The sequence below is a fragment of the Nyctereutes procyonoides genome, unplaced genomic scaffold (genome assembly GCF_905146905.1).
Source record: "Nyctereutes procyonoides isolate TBG_1078 unplaced genomic scaffold, NYPRO_anot_genome, whole genome shotgun sequence".
In the NCBI taxonomy this organism is placed as follows: Eukaryota; Metazoa; Chordata; class Mammalia; order Carnivora; family Canidae; genus Nyctereutes; species Nyctereutes procyonoides.
Genome location: NW_026575140.1, coordinates 50,688,562 through 50,708,591, shown reverse-complemented (window position 1 = coordinate 50,708,591; position 20,030 = coordinate 50,688,562). Strand labels below are relative to the sequence as shown.

At 35.6% G+C, this 20,030-nt stretch overlaps 1 protein-coding gene and 1 pseudogene across 1 annotated transcript in view; one reads left to right on the top strand and one right to left on the bottom strand.

The window, feature by feature from the left end:
• Positions 1–20,030, bottom strand: part of TEKT3 (tektin 3) — a 40,050-nt gene that overhangs the window by 18,028 nt on the left and 1,992 nt on the right. The window contains exons 2-4 of the mRNA XM_055306699.1: positions 11,730–12,336; positions 9,163–9,246; positions 797–867 (exon numbers count right to left, since the gene is read on the bottom strand). Coding sequence (XP_055162674.1) covers positions 797–867; positions 9,163–9,246; positions 11,730–12,308 — 734 coding nt within the window. The 5' untranslated portion in view covers positions 12,309–12,336. The remainder of the gene's footprint in view (positions 1–796; positions 868–9,162; positions 9,247–11,729; positions 12,337–20,030) is intronic.
• Positions 17,929–18,275, top strand: LOC129497671 (spindle and kinetochore-associated protein 2-like; annotated as a pseudogene).

The window sequence follows — 20,030 nt, the reverse complement described above, 5'->3', positions numbered from 1 at the left end:
CATTGCATAAGATCTTCCTTTGATTATTATCCCCCCCCCGCCCCCGCCATCCCAATCCCCACCACAAATATCAAGTACCTACTATCTACTATTGTCAAGGAAAGAGGGCTATGTATCCTGGTAGAGAGTAGGATGGGTGAACGATTACAAAGTTGCAGTGGTGTGACCAGAGCACTAGGGAGCAGGGACCAGGGTAATTAGAGAAGGCTGAGTCTTTAAGGAGTTCTGGAAAGAATCATAAAAGTGAGCCACAGTTCATTACTTTTCCAGCTGTTGGGATGAAAATTCACAAGTTAACCTCTCCTCAAAGAATGAAAGTCTTTTGAGTTCAAAGAAATCTTAGCCATACTCCAAGTTAGGGCTGAAATCCTTTCTATAGCATCTCAAAATTGATTTTCTTTAAGATTTTATTTATTTGAGAAAGAGAGCACATGCAAGAAGGGAGAAGGAGTAGAGGGGGAGGGAGTCTCAAGTAGATCCGTCCTGAGCATGGAGCCTGACTTGGAGCTTGATTTCACAACCCTGACATTATGACCTGAGCTGAAACCAAGAGCCTGACACAACCAACTGAGACACCCAGGCGCCCCTCAAAATTATTTATTTAACTACAAATTTAAAGCAAGCACTCCAAGTACTCATCTTAGCCTCCAAATAAAAATGTATATGTGTGTGAGTATGTATGTGTATCCATATATAAGAAATCCTTACATAAGAAGCTAGGATAAATTTGAATGGGAGGCACAAAAGCACGGTTTCAAGACAGATTTTCAATTGTATATAGAGTTAAAGGTCTTACGCAAGTTGAGCAATGGCCTTATCCAAATGCAGCTTCATCCTTTCTTGACAACACAGAATAATATCAACTTCCTACTTGATTGAAAAAAAAAAACACACACATTAATGTTTTCATCATCAGGTATAACATCCAAAGTCAAAAATGTAACAAAACATTGACAAAGGAAAACTTCATTCCTGGGAAAAAATGTCAAGTTAAACAAGAAAACAGGGGCACTTGAGTGGCACAATCTGTTAAGCACCATGATCTCAGGGCCCTGGGATTTAGCCTCGAGCCTCAAATAGGGCTCCCTGCTCAGCGGGGAGCCTTCTTCTTCCTCTCCCTCTCCCCCTGCTCATGCTCTCTCTCTCTCTCTTTCAAATAAATAAAATCTTTTTAAAATAAAATAAAATAAAACAAGAAGACAATCTTTACATCCACTTATTTATCTCTATGCCCTCATGATACTGCAATCTAAACATCAGACTGAGGTTCACCCCTTTATAGGGCTATAGGAAAATTACTTTATGGAACAATTTGGGACAGGAATAAAAACTGTAGGATTTGCCTTTATTTTTCTCTCTGGCCCTTAAGTAAAACAATAAGTAAATAAATTCTGATGATGTGCAAGGTTGAATTTAATGCATGCTTCTTTTTATAATAATTACTCTTCCATGACAAAGTAAACTGGTGAGCCAAAGGGGCAGCCAAAAAGGGACTTTCTTCTGGCAGTGTATGTAACCTCCGACAGATCCAGCTCTTTGGTCCAAGTGGAAACTTGATTTCCACACTGGGAGGCCCACCCTTCCCACCCATGCCCTGTTACTCAGCCACTACACTCATACAAACACCTTTATACACCACTCTACTTGATCACACACCCAGCATTCTAATGCCGCTAGGAATATAGACACTATTACATAGCATGTGTTGTATCCGAGACGTCTTAAGTAAACATTTTTTGCTTCCTTCTGAAATTCAAATTCACATTAGAAAATCGAGAAACTCCAAATAGTACCAAGAAGACATTTAGATAAGTGCACATGGTCACTGTTACCACTTTTTCAAGCACAGAGTGATCACACCATGTGTATTGTTTTTGCAGCCTGCCTTTTCATTTTATTTATATATTTTAAGATTTTATTTATTTATTGAGACAGAGAGAGTATGAGTGGTGGGGAGAGGCAGAAAGAGAGGGAGAAAGAGAATCTGAAGCAGATTCCCTGCTAAATGCCAGCCTGACACAGGGCTCAATCTCATGACCCTGAGATTATGACCTGAGATGAGATCAGGAGTCAGACGCTTAACTGACTGAGCCGCCCAGGTGGCCCCCACCTTTCCATTTTAAATCTGAACATTTTCCCATGACGTTAAACTATACCATGATGAACGACTTCAGTAAATTGTAAGGGGTATACCTTTTTTTCAAGATTTTGGCAAATACAGCCAATTGCCCTTCAGAGAAGTTGTACCACTCACAATAATAAATGAGAGTACACTTCCTCACTTTACCTATTAAATGGTCACTAACAAATCCTCTTCATTTTTGCTAGGGTGATAGGACCCCTCCCACAAACAACAAACCTCATGAAATTTGCAGGTTAATATTTTAACTATGTATTTGCTCATCATTTAGCTTTCTTCTGTTGTGAACTACAGTTCACTCTGCTTCTCCACTTTTTCTGTTGTTTTTCCTTATTAATTTATAAGGATTCTTATATTTAAAATTCATTCCTTTCCCATCATAGATGTTATAAATATATACGTAAATATATATAATATGAAAATATATCTATATTTTTAACCTGCTTGTCCCTTGCCTTTATATTCTGCATAGTGACTTTGATATGCAGACGTTTGTGATTCCTATGAGGTCAAATGTATTAGATATCCCCTTTTGGTCTCTGTCTTTGTTAATTTGATTATAAAGGGCTTCTCCATTCCAGTACCATTCCAATATCAATTATTACTCAACTATATAGTCTTCTTATTCTCTTATTGCTTCACATAAAAATATGCCTAGAGTTCATTTCACTGATAACCCTACCGACTAATTCTTTGATCTGAATCAGTGGAATAAATGAAAAGCTACATTCCCACCATATGTTGTCATCAAGGCTCGCCATGTTCTTACAAGCAGCAAAGGTTTCTCACACATTCTCACAGTGAGTTGTGCATCAGTCTTTGCTTTTAATGTTGTTCAATCTTCCTTTTTTTTCTATGGTGTGGTGTGTGTGTGTGTGTGTGTGTGTGTGTGTAGTTATTTTACTAAGCTATTTGCCAAAGAATGCATGGGCTATTGCTTAGAAAATACTATTTAACATCCAAAATCCTAGTGAGTTCTTATACTATGTATACACAATGCATATAGTGGGAATTTCTGGGACTTTTAATGGGGGGGGGATGCATTTAATGAAACTCTTGCTATAAAAAATATTCTTCAACAATAATTTCTATATTTGAATTTAAATAATGCCATATAGTGAATGTCAGATGGTTGAGGGCAGATGGGTTCATGGAAATAGGGAATGCCTACAACCAAAGACCTTTGGAACTGTCTCCAGTGTTAATTTATCTATTAATCTGTACTCAAAGGTTCATTTGGCTTTAAAAAGTTCAAGGACTTGGGGTCCTTGGATGGCTCAGTGGTTGAGTGTCTGCCTTTAGCTCAGGTTGTGATCCCAAGGTCCTGGGATCAAGTCCCACAACAGGCTCCCTGCAGGGAGAAGCCCACAGGAAGCCTGCTTCTCCCTCTACCTGTGTCTCTGTTTCCCATGAATAAAAAAAAAGTTCAAGTTGTTAACCTGGTCTGGGAGGACCAAAAAGACGGTACCTTAATCAGTCCCCCAAGAGAAGCCATTCTGTAAGAATTTGGTGAATATCACTGATTGAATGTAAAAGTTGACAGAATTCATGAGAAAATATTTCAATATGGCCACCTTCTTTAAAAGCAGGGCTTTTAAAAAATAAAAAAATAAAAGCAGGGCTTTTAAGGCAACTTCTTTTCTTCTTTCCTTTCTTCCTTTCTTCTTTCTTTCCTTTCTTTCCTTTCTTTCTTTCTTCTTTCTTTCTTTCTTTTAGTTATTCCAAAAAATTAGGCCAGTGTTGGTAAAAAGAAAAGATATGCTAATATCACTACTTTGAGTAAGCAAAGTATACACTCATTACTTGAAATTATTGGCAATGACCAAGGCACCCCTCAATTGACGAACCATTACTTTCATTGCAGATTTAGTTATTTTGAGACAAAGTAACCTCTGCTACTGGTCTAAGAAAATATGAAACCTCTAAAGCAGTAGTGGTTGTTTGAAAAATAGATTTATCAAGATATAATTCATGTACATTAAAAATATTCTATTTGACTGCAATGATTTTTAGTATATTCAGTTATGTAACCATCATAGAACCAATTGTAGAACATTCTCATCACCCTCCAAAGAAAAAACACACTTCTTCACTGTTACCCCAGTTTCTAATCCCCTGAGCCAGTTTCTCCTAGGCTATAATTAATCTATTCTCAGTCTCTGTAGATTTCCCTAATTTGGACATTTCATAGAAACGGAATCCTGCAATATGCGGTCTTTGTGACTGAATTCTTCACTTAGCATAAATTTTCAAGGATCATCCATGTAGCAGAATGTTTCAGCACTTTTAAGGGCTGAATCACGTTCTATTGCATGGCTACACCTCATTTTAGAGACCACTCATCAGCTGACAGACATTTGCGTTGTTTCTAAATGGCTGTTATGAATAAATAATGCTGCTATGAGCATTCATGTACAAGTTCTTGTGTGGGCATGTACTTTTTTTTCCTTTTGGGCAGATACATAGGAGTGGACCTACTGAATCATGTGGCACCTCTGGGTTTAACCATTTTCCAGAGGAGGTGTATCATTTTACAGCCCCATTAGCACATTCTCACCATCACTTGTTACTATCTGTGTTTATGTATAGCCATCCTAAAGGGTGTGAAGTGGAATTTCATTGTTGTTTAATTTGCCTTTCCCTGATGAACTATTGATGACCAATCTTTACTGTCCTTATTGGCCATGTGTATATTCACTTTGGAGAACTCCCTGTTCAGATCCTTTGACTATTTTGAGTTGGGTTATTTGGTGGGGTTTTTTTGTTTTTGTTTTTGGGTTTGTTTGTTTTCTTTTTTAGCTTTAGTTTTAAGAGTTCTTTACATACTATAAATACAAGTCCCTTATCAGATATATGATTTCAGAAGATTTTCTTCCTTTCTATGCATTGTCTTTTCACTTTGTTGATGATGTTCTTTGACGCATCAAAGTTTGTCATTTTAATGATCAATTTCTCTTTTTTCTTACGTTGTGTGTGCTTTGTGCTTTTGGTATCTGTTTTAAGAAATGATTGCCTAGTCCAATGTCACTAATATTTATGCCTATGTTTTCTTCTAAGAGTTTTACAATTAACTCTTACATTTAAGTCTTTGATCCATTTTTATTCATTTTTTTTATATATGGTGTGATGTAGAAGTCCAATGTCAGTCTTTTGGTCATGGACACCCAACTGTCCAATCACCATTTGTTGATAAGAGTATTCCCTTCCCATTGAATCGTCTCGGCACCCTTGTTGAAAGTGAATGGATTGTGAAAGGGAAGGTTTATTTCTGGATTCTCAAATTCTATTCCATAAATCTATATGTCTATCTTTATTGTCTCATGCATTGTAGCTTTGTAGTAATTTTTAAATCAAGAAGTGTGGGTCCTCTGTCTTCTTTTTCAATATTATTTTGGCTGTCCTGAATCCCTTGAATTTACAGTGATTTTCACAGACAGCTTGTCAATTTTTACAAAGAAGTCAGCTGGGGTTTTGATGAAGATTCTGTTGAATCTATGGTCCTTGTGGGGGAGTATTGCCACCTTACCACTATTTAAGTCTTCCAATGCATGCACATGATATGTCTACTTACTCAGATCTTAATGAATTCCTATCAATAATATTTTGTAGTTTTAAAGCAGTGGTTCTGAGTTCTGGCTGTTCATTAAAATTTTCTGGGGAATATTTTTAATACATATGCCTATTCCTCACTCCAGATTTGAATCAGAATCTCTGGGTGTAGGACCCAGTTATTGATGTTGTTAAAACCTTCAGGGGCAATTAGTCTTTAAAGCTAGAATAATACATTAAAAGTGGCAAAGTTAAAAAAAAAAAAACCTCTTGTAAATAACCAACAGATATTCTGATGAAGTTAAAAATTGTTAGAACCACGTATAATTTACTTCACAGAACATCTAGGATCAGTAAGAATAAGAGGCCAAGGGATATTTTCTGGTAAATACTTCCCCCTTTTAATGACAAAGTAGATGACAGATCATTTCAAGATGGGAGATTCATCAGAGGCAGGAAAGGAAGAAACAGCAGAACGTGGACCTATTCCCATAAAGCTACTTGATCCAAGATATCTTACTCTTATTCACTCATGTGCAGCAATAGGCACTGTGGCTTTTACAAAAGAGATTGCATAGCTTTTTTGTAGTGGCCAAAACTTTCCTGAATTTATTGTTTCCACTCATATGTCTTTTGAAGAATCAGGCAGAAGAGGAAAGCAAAGAGCAAAGAAAAAAACTCCTGCTTATCATCCATAATGCAGTAGGTCACTAAAATATAATTTAATGCAATGTTAAAATGGACCCTGGTGACTTGTGAAGGTAATATTACTGATGACCAGATTGCTAGCTCATCATATTTACTTTCAAACCAAGGATTCTTTTTTTTTTTTTTTTTTAACCAAGGACCGACCAATCACAGAAAGGCAAACAGGCAGAACCCAGCAAAGCTGGTTCAGGGATCATGTATTGATTTCTTGCAGCAGAAATTCAGCAAAACGAGTAGGAAACGGGACTGAGAAGGACTGAGAGCCAGACAATGGAAAGCCATAGAAATTAGGGAGTCAAGGAAGAGATTTTAGCGGATGGAACCACTGGTGATCATGGTAGTACAGATTCAAGTGAAGAGAGGATATTTGGGGATTTTGCATTCACCAGCTCTAATGGAGGAAAAGATGGTTTTGAGCAATGGGAGGAGAGAATGGAGTACAAAGGGGAAGAACAATTTAAGGAGCTGGAAACTGATTACAAAGGGTGAAGAGAGTCAGCAAGCCATGCTTCAAGTGACTGGAGAACCTTGGTACCATCAGTAGGAAGGGGAAGGCAGAAGGAATCAGGGTAGAAGAAATGTATACTTGTAGGCTTCATGAGTATTAACCAAAAAAAGGGAGACAGGTAGCAGGGTTACCAACATAAACACATTTGACAGGGACTTAGGGACACAGAACTAATGCATAATAGGGTGTCTGGCCTGAAAAAGACATTAGGAAGAGCCGAGGCTTTTTTCAGTGGCTGAAATCTTAAGGAATGGCATAGATCTCATGGGATTAAGTCTGGGAAGTGAAGGCAAGAGAACTTAGAACTAAATCACATTTAATTGGTGGAGGTGGAAGAGACCCTAGCAGGAGAATCAGCACAGTAGTGCACATATAACTATCTGCTTCTGGATGACAATTTGGCTATATAGGAAAATTTCCCAAATGCATATGCCTTTGGCACATCAATTACATTTCTTGAAATGTATTCTTAGGAAATAATCAGAAATACATAGAGTTATCAATAAGAATATTTTTGGGGGGATCCCTGGGTGGCGCAGCGGTTTGGTGCCTGCCTTTGGCCCAGGGCGCGATCCTGGAGACCCGGGATCGAGTCCCACATCAGGCTCCCGGTGCATGGAGCCTGCTTCTCCCTCTGCCTGTGTCTCTGCCTCTCTCTCTCTCTCTGTGTGTGTGACTATCATAAATAAATTAAAAAAAAGAATATTTTTGTACACAGCTGTGTTATTAAGATAGCAAAAAAACAGAAGGGGGACTGTTATAGGGAAACAAACCTAACTACTCAAAAAAGAGAGGTTTTTTTTTGTTTTGTTTTGTCTGTTTGTTTTTTTAATGATAGCACCTTCACATTGTGGAACACAGTGTAACCATTAAAATCATGCATATCATACATATGCATATGAAAGTATATCTAATGCTATAGGAAAATTACCCCAATGCAATTCTTAAATGAATAAAGCACTTTTAGAGGGAAAGGATGAATAGGTTAAGCACAAAAGATTGTTAAGGAAGTGAAAATTCTCTGTACACTACAATGATGAGTATGTCATTATATCTTTATCCAAACCCATAGAATCTGTATCAAGAGTGAATGCTAGGGGTATACCAGACTTTGGATGACAATGATATACTAATGTAGATTCATCAATGGTCACAAATGTACCACTCTGGTCAGGGATGTTGGTAATGGGGGATACTGTGCCTACGTGGGTGCAGAGGTTATATGGGAAATGTCTATGCCTTTCCCTCAATTTTGCGGTGTCCTTAAAACTGCTCTAGAAAAATTACATCTTTAGAAAGAATGGTACAATCGCCAAACTGTGGAAGGAGCCATGATGTCCTTCGACAGATGAGTAGAGAAGATGTGGTCTATACATACAATGGAATATTCCTCAGCCATTAGAAAGGACAAATACCCACCATTTGCTTCAATAATGGATGGAACTGGAGAGTATTATGCTGAGTGAAGTTAGGTCAATCAGAGAAAGACAATCATCATATGGTTTCACTCATATAGGGAAGAAAAGAAATAGAGAAAGGGATTATAGGGGAAAGGAGGGGAACTTAATGGGAAAAATTAGAGAGAGACACAAACCATGAAAGCTCCTAATTCTGGGAAACAGACAAAAGGTTGTGGAAGGGGAGATGGGCGGGGGGTTGGGGTAACTGCGTGATGGGCACTGAGGAGGGCATTTGATGGGATGAGCACTGGGTGTCATACTATATGTTGGCAAATCGAACTTCAGTAAAAACAAATGAAAAAAAAGAAATGAATAAATGGAAAAAAAAGATTGGCGTTGCCTTCCCTACAACATTTAAGAATAAACATCATTAAGCATTCACCTAGCCAAAAAAAAAAAAAAAAAAACACTAGTCAAATTATATATACAGTGTAATTCTAATCTTGAAGACATGTTTGTGTGTTTTTAAGTTGCATGGTGTCTAAGTATGGCTAATAAAAAAATTTCCTGAAGTTCTCTGAATAAACTGAAATTCTCCTAAATTAACCGTGATTTCTGTCCAACTGAGCTTCAGGCAATTTTTATCTTTCTTTGTCCTATTCTGTATCTTTTGAATTCTCTCAATAAACATCCATTACTTTTATAACCCTCCCCCCAAAAAATCTTTTCCAAATGATATAAATATTTGACACTATAACTTCTTACTTATAAATGGCTTCATATAACATAATTTTTGTTTGTTTGTATACATTAAGCCGGTGTTCGCAATGACATTTTTTGTTATTGACCATACTAACCGTCAGCAGTTCAGCTTCCACTTCATCGTGAACTAGATCGATCCCCATTCTCTTCTCTCGATGAAATAGACATTCTCGGGCTACCTACAGATACACAAAAAATGGAAAGCACTAATAGAAAGTAACCAAAATCAGTGATCAGGAAGCAGCTCTTAGGACCTGTTTCTAAAACAAGTCAATAGATATTCCCAATACCAACTTTTCAAGCCATTTTGTTGGAAATTTAGCAGAAGACCCACCATGACAACTAAGTAAATCCCTATTGCTAGTTAAAAGGACAGAGTTCACTCTTCAAAGTAGTTTGGAAAAAGAATTCTAATTTGGAAAGGTGACAAAATCAAGCATATGGCATCTACTTCATTCTTACACATCAGCATCTGACAAAATTCCTTAAACATTAATTCCTTCTATAGAAATAATAATCTGAAACATAGTTTTCAAGATATTACTTCCAAATGTTTTCTACTGAAGAGTGAGAAAGAAACAAATTATTATCTTTAAAGATACCAAAATATTTGTGTAGCCAAAAATCCAAGTGATTATTTTTGAAGTCCCATTTATTGTTTTCCAAATAATGTGTCTTATCCATTAAGGAAAAAAAATATAGAAAAGTAGAAAATGATTTAACCATATTCCTATCACTGTTTTTTTGTTGTTGTTGTTAATAACAAAACAGATTATAATGTCCTTAGAATTTTATATTATGCTTTTTAGGATTGACATTAAATAGTAGGCCCTGGTCATAAAATATTCTTTGAAACAAAGTATGCTAATGACTCTAGTGGAAAACAGCTTGGATTGCTAATAATAAATTATTGAAAGAACATTACATAAATGTTAAAATACTTTTTCAAAGACTATTTTGTGACCTGTAATAACTGCATAATGTTAACCTTTTCAGCACAAAATATAGTAGTATGTACAACTGTAATCTGACATCAAAATGTTGAACACAATCTTTGAGTGGATACATATTGTTTTAAAAGTAAAATTCACATTTACTAGAAGATGAATTAATGGGTTGAGGGGAACACTGTTTCCATGTATATTACTAAACTGCTTTTTTTAAGTTTCTACTAACCCACCTTCTAGTAGGATTCTACTAATCTTACCAGCAACATAGAAAAGTATCCACCTGCTGCACTTCAGCCAACTCCAGAAGTCATCAGTTTCCACTGTTGCAAATATGATAGGCCAAAGATGGATACTTCATTGATTTAATTTTCATTTTTATTAGGGAATTTTAACTCTTTTGTCTTATATTAGTCGATCATCTGGATTTTCCCCTTAAGATGTATCTGTTTATGTGACTAATTCTAATTTTAATCAGAACCTTCTAGCACTGTGCTGATAGTAAATGTTTGAACACATAGGAACATTTGGACAAGAATTGTAGGAAAAAATACAAATTAGAACCATCTCACTGAAAGGAGTATTAAAAGGAAGAAATTAGATGTCCTCTGGAAATTCAGGTAAGTGGCTATCATTTTAAGGATACTCTAAAGTGGGGTGGGTAAGGTGGGGTGCAGAATAGACCAGGAATCCTCAATATGAGCCAAAGCATGAAGAAGTTATGGAAAGGCTTCCAATCCTCAAAAGTATTTCTTGACGTTAGTGTAAAAAGGTCTCATTTATGTACTAGCACCCTTGCTCAGGATTTCTGGTGATTGTGCTTATTTCTGTATGCTTGTGTCTGTTGGGGGGGACAAGGTGGGGGTGCACAATAAGAAGTAACAATGTACAGGGGTCTCCAACAAACTTTTCAACCCACTAGACCTCTAACTCCTTAGTTCTCTAAATTTTTCTGTCATTGAAGTCATAATAAAGACATACTGCAAATGCTTATCATATGGGAAGTCGTATAAACGTGAAGAAAACTGCTGTTTGCTTCAATTTTATACAGCTTCTGAAATAATTTCTGTAACTTGCGTGTCTTCAAATATAGAATGTCTTCTTTCAATGGTGGTGGGTAGAATGGGGTTGGAGACCCCCTCCTCCATCACACCCTCGAACGGTGAGGGGTAGCCAGAGGCTAGCAACAAACTAAAATGCTGCCTCCATGACCACTACAAATGGCTTAACCTCAGGCTCATTTCTCTATTACCAAATTCACTCCATCTCCTAAGATGGTCTCACTGATAATTTCACTATGCCCCAAAAAGGAATTGTAACACATTAACAGGAGGCATTTCATGACACCGATTAAAATAATAGTACTTTTTTCTCTCAAATATTATATATGATATCCAGGGAAAGCAATGACCAGGAAGCCTATTTAGTAGATGGGAAGATGGCATTCTCACCATAAACACTGTGGGTCCTAAGGGTGTCTCTCTAATTAACCTCCTTTGCTTTGCATTCAGAATTCTTTCTACTTAAAGAGTTGTTCTGCAGGATGTGCAAAACTGGTCATGGTTTTTGAAAGTAGTTAACAGATGTATTGATAGGAGGTTGGCTTCTACAGGTAAAGCAAAATATATTTCAACAGATAATAACCACAGTAATTTGACCAGTAGATTATAATCATACAAATATGTAGTGTCTTTTATCAAAGTTCTTATATTTACCTGAAGAGGGGCTTCTGTTTCCATCAAAGCCCTCTCCAATTTTTTCTTAACATCAGTGAGTTCATTCGTTTCTCCAATCATCGCATCCAACTCATGATTGATTTCAGATTTCCAAAATCCTATGTCATTGACTCGTTCTCCCAAATTTTGGGTGGAGTCTGCCTGGGTTTTTCTTGTTTGCTGATATTTGTCTTGAATCAGGCGAGATGTATCTACCCTTAGTCTCTCTGAATTATGTCGGGAAGTGTTGGATTCGTGATAGTTGGTTAAATTGGACCTGTACCAATCATCAGGAGTATACCTTGTGAAGAGAGTGGTTCTATTAGAAACAAAGGGAAGCATGGTGCTCTCGCACACCTTCTGAGATCTGGTGCAGTATGGGCCCAAGGTTGGTAAGTTGGATGCTACTTTGTAGTATGTGCTTGGTCTCCAAGGAAGGCTCAAGGTATGGGTTAAATTGTAGTGGGGGAAGCGGTCCCTGTAGCTTGATGCCACAGTACTGATGGCTGGTAGGAAGTTGGTTGGTGTTGGTCTAGGGTGGGCATAAGTTGCCGTTAACGTAGAACCTAAAGGCTCCATGATGCTCAAACACTATTGTAAATCTCTCCTGTTTAAAAGGAGGGGAGGGGATGTAAAAACAGACAGTCACATAAATTAATCTTAGGTGAAAATTTACAAATAAACACCACATTTGACTTATTTTTAGTAGCAGCATTCCCTAACATGTTAAATATTTGTCTTAATTTGATATCCACTTTTACCAGTGCTAATATATTCCAAAAAAATTTTTTTTCTATCTTTGTTTCTAGAATATACTAAAAATTACATTCTTTAGGTTGGCCATTTGAATTTCTGAAATTTTTTAAATTTAAGTTATTATTATCCTGTAGCAAATCTAAATTAAGAGACTAAAGTATGCATTTTAACAGGGACTCAAATCTGCTATTTACTAGCTGTGAGGCATTGACCAATTATTTAAACTATCTGTTCCTCAGTTTACCATCTCTAAATTAAGAATAATACTACTACTTACTTCTCTGGATTCTTATGAGAGGTATTAACAGCAAAGTGTTACTTGGCAGCATTTCCTCTACCAAGTCATCCTAAATGAGCACAAAACCTGGATAATAACAATAGTGTGCTTGGTATGCAAACATAGCTCCAGGCAAATACCTGGCTCCCTTTTCTTGGCAACTTGTCACCTCTAGGCACCTTCAATATAGACATTCTAGGGCAGTTGTTAGGGCTAAGTAAGACAATGCTAAGTATTTGGAATGCTTATCATCATTCTGGGCTTAAAACAAATGTCCATTAAAAGTGAGCTTTTTAAACTACTAATCCAAAAGAGTATATAAAATAAAAGATAAATATCCATCCCTCCCCCAAAGTGATCTCCAGTGAATAATTGATTCTAGTTGTTTCTTTCTAGATTTTTTCCAATTCATATACCAACATATGTATTGTTTTTAAAACTATCTTAAAAATGCACCTACTTATATACCATTTATACATATGAAGACCTTTTTAAATATAAATACTGAATTATCTTAATGATTATATGTATCATTTAGAATACATATATTTTAAAATATATATTTCTGACCTCTTCCCCTGTTAGAACATATAGATCCACTTTATTATTTTGAATAATAATAATAATAATATTCTTTTCTTTGGTTGAAAAATATTCTATTGTCTGGAACTTTTGGTCATTATTAGCTAGGAAAGTCAAGATGCCACAGTCTATGGTATACTTTTCAGTATCTAAATATCATTCTGTTTGGGGGTTAGTGCTTATGGACCCATTTACTGAAAAGGAAAAATAAATCAGATATAAACATATCAGAAAAAAATCATTCAATGATTATTCAAATAGCTATGTCTTGAGGCCTTTGGTCCCCAAACCACAAAATAATCTATTTGTAGAATTGTGGTCAAATTGAAACACACTCATTCCACATGTGGTGAAACAACTGCCCACTGCCATGGTGGTGGCCCACACAGTCCTAACTCCCCGACCTTCTCCTAATTCTTCCTTCCCTCAGTCCCCAAATACTTGTACTGGCCAAGCCTAGGAGTATGATGGTCAAAAGGAAACCTTAATAACCCCTTGCAGTTCTTCACTTCAGTTTGAAAATTAAACACTGTTTTTCAAAAAAAGCAAATTCAAAGCAACTTGAGACCTTAGGGTCTTCATGGCTACTTTCAGTTCTAACCTTTTCTCCAGTCAAATCTAGACATAATCTTGTCACTTTTCTTTCATAAAGAAGTTTCATGTGGGTATTGAATGACTCTTAGTTGGATTTTCTTAATTCTTGACAATAATAGCTAGCAACACACTTACTTGGTCCTTCAACCAAGGAATTCCAAGTGTAGAATTACCACATATGTTTACCCAAAACCTATTATGTTGAAGTCTTGAGGCATCTAAACCCATGTTTGTTAAGCCATGAGTCATATACTATGAGTGGTGATTTGTGAAATGCAGAGGTTCAGAAGCCAGAGGAGACATACGGATTGACTAATTCAATATAGTTTCCAGTGATATATTTTTTAATTCAACAAAAGTTTCTAGTGATATATTTTTTAATTAGGGATGCGATATAATTTTAAATCTGGAATCTGAAGCATAAATCTCCATTGTTTAAAGTACACAGATGTAGAGATCCTTGTGTGTGGCAGTAAGTTTCACATGGAGACAATATTTTACGCAAGACACATGTTCTCACACAGTTACACAATGGCAGTTCCAGCTCCAGTTAGCCATCTTGCAAGTCATTCAAGAAGACTGATTAAAAGACAATGGTGTGCAACATCTTATATTTCGGTCATTATTGGTCAAGGAAACTGAGAATGTCATGTCCTAAGAAAGACCTAAAATTTCAAAATAGACTTCTGACTCCAATCATGATAGAGTAATAAAAACTAGACTTAGCCTCTTACATCTAAAAAACTAGACAAAATATATGATATACCTGTTTTGAACAATGGACAGCACAAGACTCTGATCCCTGAGAAAAGAGAAACAAATAAGGCAAGCCTTCTGATTGTCCTGGCATTCTTCCTGGAGGCAATTTCCAGATTACAGGAAAACCAGATGAAAAGTGAGCAGATCCTGGCAACTTTGTGAGTTGAAGAGATCAGAATTTCGGGAAGCTGAGACAGCTGGAAATTGTGAAGCAGGATTCCAGAATAAAGCAAGCTATGTAGAAAAAGAGCTTCCTATATAAGGGGCCCATTTGTGTCTTTGCTGAGCAATAGGTTGCACATACATGAAGGAACGCTGTATGAACTTTGGCAAAGAATGATGGCTGGGTTGTCAGCTGAACAATTTCTAGAGCTCACAGAAGGTGGAGAGATATTTTGAACTCAGGCCAGTCAGAGTGGAGGTGATCACTTGGAGCATTCCATGGAGACCTCAAAGGAGTCACACACTAGAGACAAGGCTGATCTATCTCTGGAGTAAAAATACTAAAAATTCATTCCAGCAAAGCTTTAAAAATAGGTCTCAGAGAGATCAAATTAATCCACAACTAATTTAATTGCCTGACAACATCAAGACATTCAAATATATATCACAATGTCCAGCATTCAATTAAAATTATCAAACATGCCAAGCAGCAGAAAAAAATGTGACACATAATTAGGGAAAAAATCAGGCAACAGGAAAGATTTGATAGAACAAACAAACAATGTACAAGTATTTAAAGGAAAACAAGAGTAAAATGAACATAAAACAAGAACATAATTTTTAAAAAAGAACCACGCATAACTTTAGGAATAAAACATACAATATATACTCATACAGTTTATACTTGAACAATTTCAATGTATGAGATTAACAGCAGAGTAGACACTGGAGAAATACAGATTAGTGAGTTCAAATCTAACCAAACCAAAGCACAGACTTTCTTTAAATGAAAAAAAAAAAAAAAAGAGAGAGAGAGAAAATCCTCAGTAACACAGGCAAATATCAAGTAATCTAACATCATATATGCAGAGTCATATAGAAAAAGGAGGAAGACAAAAATATTTGAAGAAATAACGGCTCCATATTTGCCAAATTTGATGAAAACTATAAATTTCTAGGTCTAAGAAACTCCAAATACTCCAAGAGGATAAGCCCACACCCATTCACGCATGCATGCAAAAATTACTACCATCACTATCACCACCACCCCATCACCTCAAGGATCATCATAATCAAATTGCTGAAAATCAGAGAATAAAATAAAGAGAAAAACTTAGAGCAAAAAGACATGTTACATATAGAAAGGAGCAAAAATAAGAATTAGTGCAGAATTCTTGTCAAAAACTATCCAAGCCAAAGACAAACATCTTTAAATGGCTAGAAAAAAGTGGCTAGAACTCTATATCCAGTGAAAAGATCCTTCAAAGATGAAGGTGGAATAAAATTTTTTCATAGAAATAAAGCCAAGATTATTAACCTTCAGCAGAACTACACTAAAAGAATTCTTAAAAGGAAATTCTTCAAGCAAAAGGAAATCATACCAGATGGAGACTTGGATTTACACAAAGAAATAAACTGCCAGTAATGGCAAGTATAAAAAATATTCTTCTCTAACTTTTAAATTTCTTTAAAGGATGGCTGTGTAAAGTGACATAATAAAAAAAATATATCGTGGAGTTTATAATAAAAAGAGAAGTAAATTATATGGTCATAATAGCACCAATAAAGGAGAGCCGAAATGGAAATGTATTATTCTAAGGGTCATAACTAAAATGAAATAATGTTATTTAAACATATACTGCAATAAGTATAAAATGCATATTGCAAACTTGAGAGCATCAGTTCTCAAGACATCACCCATAAACCAGGGACTTGCCTAAAACCTTCTCAGGGCTGACAAGGTCAAAATTATTTTCATAGTAAATGCCCAGGTGCTGTTTTCCCTCTTCACTCTCATTCTCTCACAAATTAACAAGGGAGTTTTCCAGAGTCACATGATATGTGATCACAACAGACTAAATACAGTATATAGGAGAACCCAGCTGCTAAGACAGAAATCAAAGAACTTTACCATGTATGTAAAATAATGCTCATCTTCTCACTAGATATTCTTTGTTTCAGAAATATAGCTTTTTAATAAAGCATTTGAGTGGGATGCCTGGGTGGCTCAGCAGTTGAGCCAGGGCCTTTGGCCCAGGGCATGATCCTGGAGTCCTGGGATCAAGTCCCACATCAGGTTCCCTACATGGAGCCTGCTTCTCTCTCTGCCTGTGTATCTGCCTCTCTTTCTGTGTCTTTCATGAATAAATAAATAAGATCTTTAAAATTTTTTTTGACTTATGTTACTATATAATGGGTTGCAATGCTTATATTTAAAAGACTTAATATTTTAACTGTTCAATTTTAATTGCTAATATAATAATATCAATAGATGCAATTCACATAAACTAAAGCTCCTTGAGATCCTCAATATGAGGTTATTTGACTACAAAGGGATCCTAAGATTAAAAATATTTTGAACCACTGACCTGGAACATTTTCTAAGAAATAAATAAAAAAGAATTAAAGCTAACCAGCTAAGAGGGGAGACAAAAAAATAGAAGACTTACAAAGACATATAATTAATCCAAGAGAAAAGAGACAAAAGTAAGACAGAGGAAGCAAGTAGCAAGATAGTAGACACAAACCAAATCACACTGATAATTATATTTGTAATAAATGGTTTAAACAATCAAAAGGCACAGATTAAAAAAAAAGATTTTATTTATTTATTCATGAGAGAAATGCAGAGACATAGGCAGAGGGAGAAGCAGGCTCTATGTAGGGAGCCCAATGTGGGACTCAATCTCAGGACTCCAGGATTGTGCTCCGAGGAGCCAAAGGCAGTCGCTCAATCACTGAGCCACCCAGGTGTCCCAAAAGGCACAGATTCTTAAGCTGGTTTTTATAAAGCAATATTGAACTATATGCTATCTCAAAAAAATCCATTTTAAATATAAAACACAGATAAGTTTTTAAAAGTATGGAAAAAGATATGCCATGTAAATATTGAAGGGCCTATATTAATAACAAACTAAGCAGACTTCAGGACAATAAATACTATCATGAGGAAAGAGAGAAATAAGGAGAAAAGGATTAATCAAGGAGATATAGTGATCTTCAATTTCTATGTAACCACTAATAGAATTTTAAACACATAAAGCCGCTGAGGAATGTCAACTATTCAACATGAAGGCAGAGGTCAATAAGCTGGAACTGATGTTCCAGAAAACTGACTCTGATCTGGATTACATTCAGTACAGGCTGGAATATGAAATCAAGACTAATCATCCTGATACAGCAGAGAAAAATCCAGTTACACTGTTAAAGGAATTGTCAGCAATGAAGTCTCAATATCAAACTTTGCATACACGCTTTAATCAATTACTGCAGAGCAGAAAGAAACTAAGAACCGCATTTTTGCTACTGTCGATAAGACTATGACCATGAAGCAAACAGACCAGGAGCTGTCACCATTCACTAAAGAAGAAAAAACTTCAGCAGAGCAATTAAAATCTTTCATGTCAGACTTATGAAGAAACTGACTTGCAAAAGGGAATTCTAATGGAGAAGAGATTAATTCCAGAAAGATTTAAGAAGATGTCTTGTTAGCACTTGATGACTAAAGGTGGGGGGATGGTGAAGAAGAAGATTTGTCTGGGGTGACTGGATAATAATGCCTTTCATAAGAGAGGGGACTATCAGAAGGGCAGATAATATACGAATAAAGTTTAGCCAAAAGGATGGAATGGGAATAAAGCGATTTAAAAATATATATGCACACAAACTTAGTTTATAATTTCAGACAAGGAAGTCACATAACACTATTTTGTATCTGTTTTTGTGTAACTGGGATAACGTTTATGTCCTGTCCTATCATGAAAGGATATTTATGTACTATCAGTCAGATATGAATTAGCATGCTTTGGAAATTAAAGGATAGAAAAAATATTTGTATTACATTATATATGTATATAATTTTAGATTTTTGAAAATTCTGATTATAGATAATAGTCACTTTATTGATGAGACTGCTAATATGTGGTCACTGGTCCTCCACAAAATCTAACTTTAGCAATAATAAATTGGATTTTCTGTGACAAAAAAATAAAAAATAAAAAAATAAACTCATAAAGCCAAAACTAATAGAACTAAAATGAGACATAGATTCACAACTATAGTCAGATATTTCAACACTCCTCTCCTGGTAATTGTTAGAACAAATAAAAAGTTGGTTAATAAGTAGGCTATTTGAACAAAATAGCTAACTGTACCTAATTTACATCTATAGAATACATCACTCAAAACAGCAGATTATTTTGTATATATGAGATGCCAGATGTTAACTAAACTTATTGTGGTACCCATTTCACAATATATGTAAGACATTATGCTGTATAGCTTAAACTTATACAGTGCTATATGTCAGTTTATCTCAATAAAACTGAAAGAAAAATACTTTTAAACAGCAGATTACATACTACTTCCAATTACACAGAGAATATTCGCCCAAGTAAACCATATGCTGACCATTATACAAGTTCTCAATAAACATAAAATACTGAAATGATACAGAATATGTTCTCTGACCATACTGAACTAATACAGAAGAATATTTGGAAACTTCTCAAATAGTAGGAAATTAAACACACTTTTTTTTTCCTAAGTAGGCATTATGCCAAGAAATTTGGCAACAGAGATGAAATGCACAAAACGCTTTAAAAACACAAATAACCAAAACTGACCAAAGAAGAAATTGATCACCTGACTAGCCCTATGGTAGTTAAAAGAGCTGAATCTAGAGTTTAAAATCTTTCCTCAAAGAAAACTTCATGCCTAAATGGATTTGTTCATGAATTCTACCACTTTTAAGGAAATAATACCTCAGGTTTTGTTTTTTTTTTTTAAAGCCCATAGCTTACTTTGATGATGTGCCTTTTACAACATTTAAATTATTCTCTAAATTCGGAGTCACACATGAATAGGGCTCGTGCAGCACACACTAAGATCATTAACTGATGCTATCTATAAATGTCTCTTATTTGCAAGCAAACTGAACAAATTCTTTGGAAAAATTACTAACAATAGCTGTGGAAAAAGTCATACCCTAAGTTATGCAATTGTTTTTATTATACTTTTAGGCATGACCAAAAAGCATTTTAAGAAATGAAGTCAAATACAGTGTTTGGCTATATTTATTTAATGTGGAGTCAATAGTTATTTACCTACTGGGAAAAAATGCTATAATTGTCTTCTATAAATATTAACATGCTAAAAATATGATCAATAAC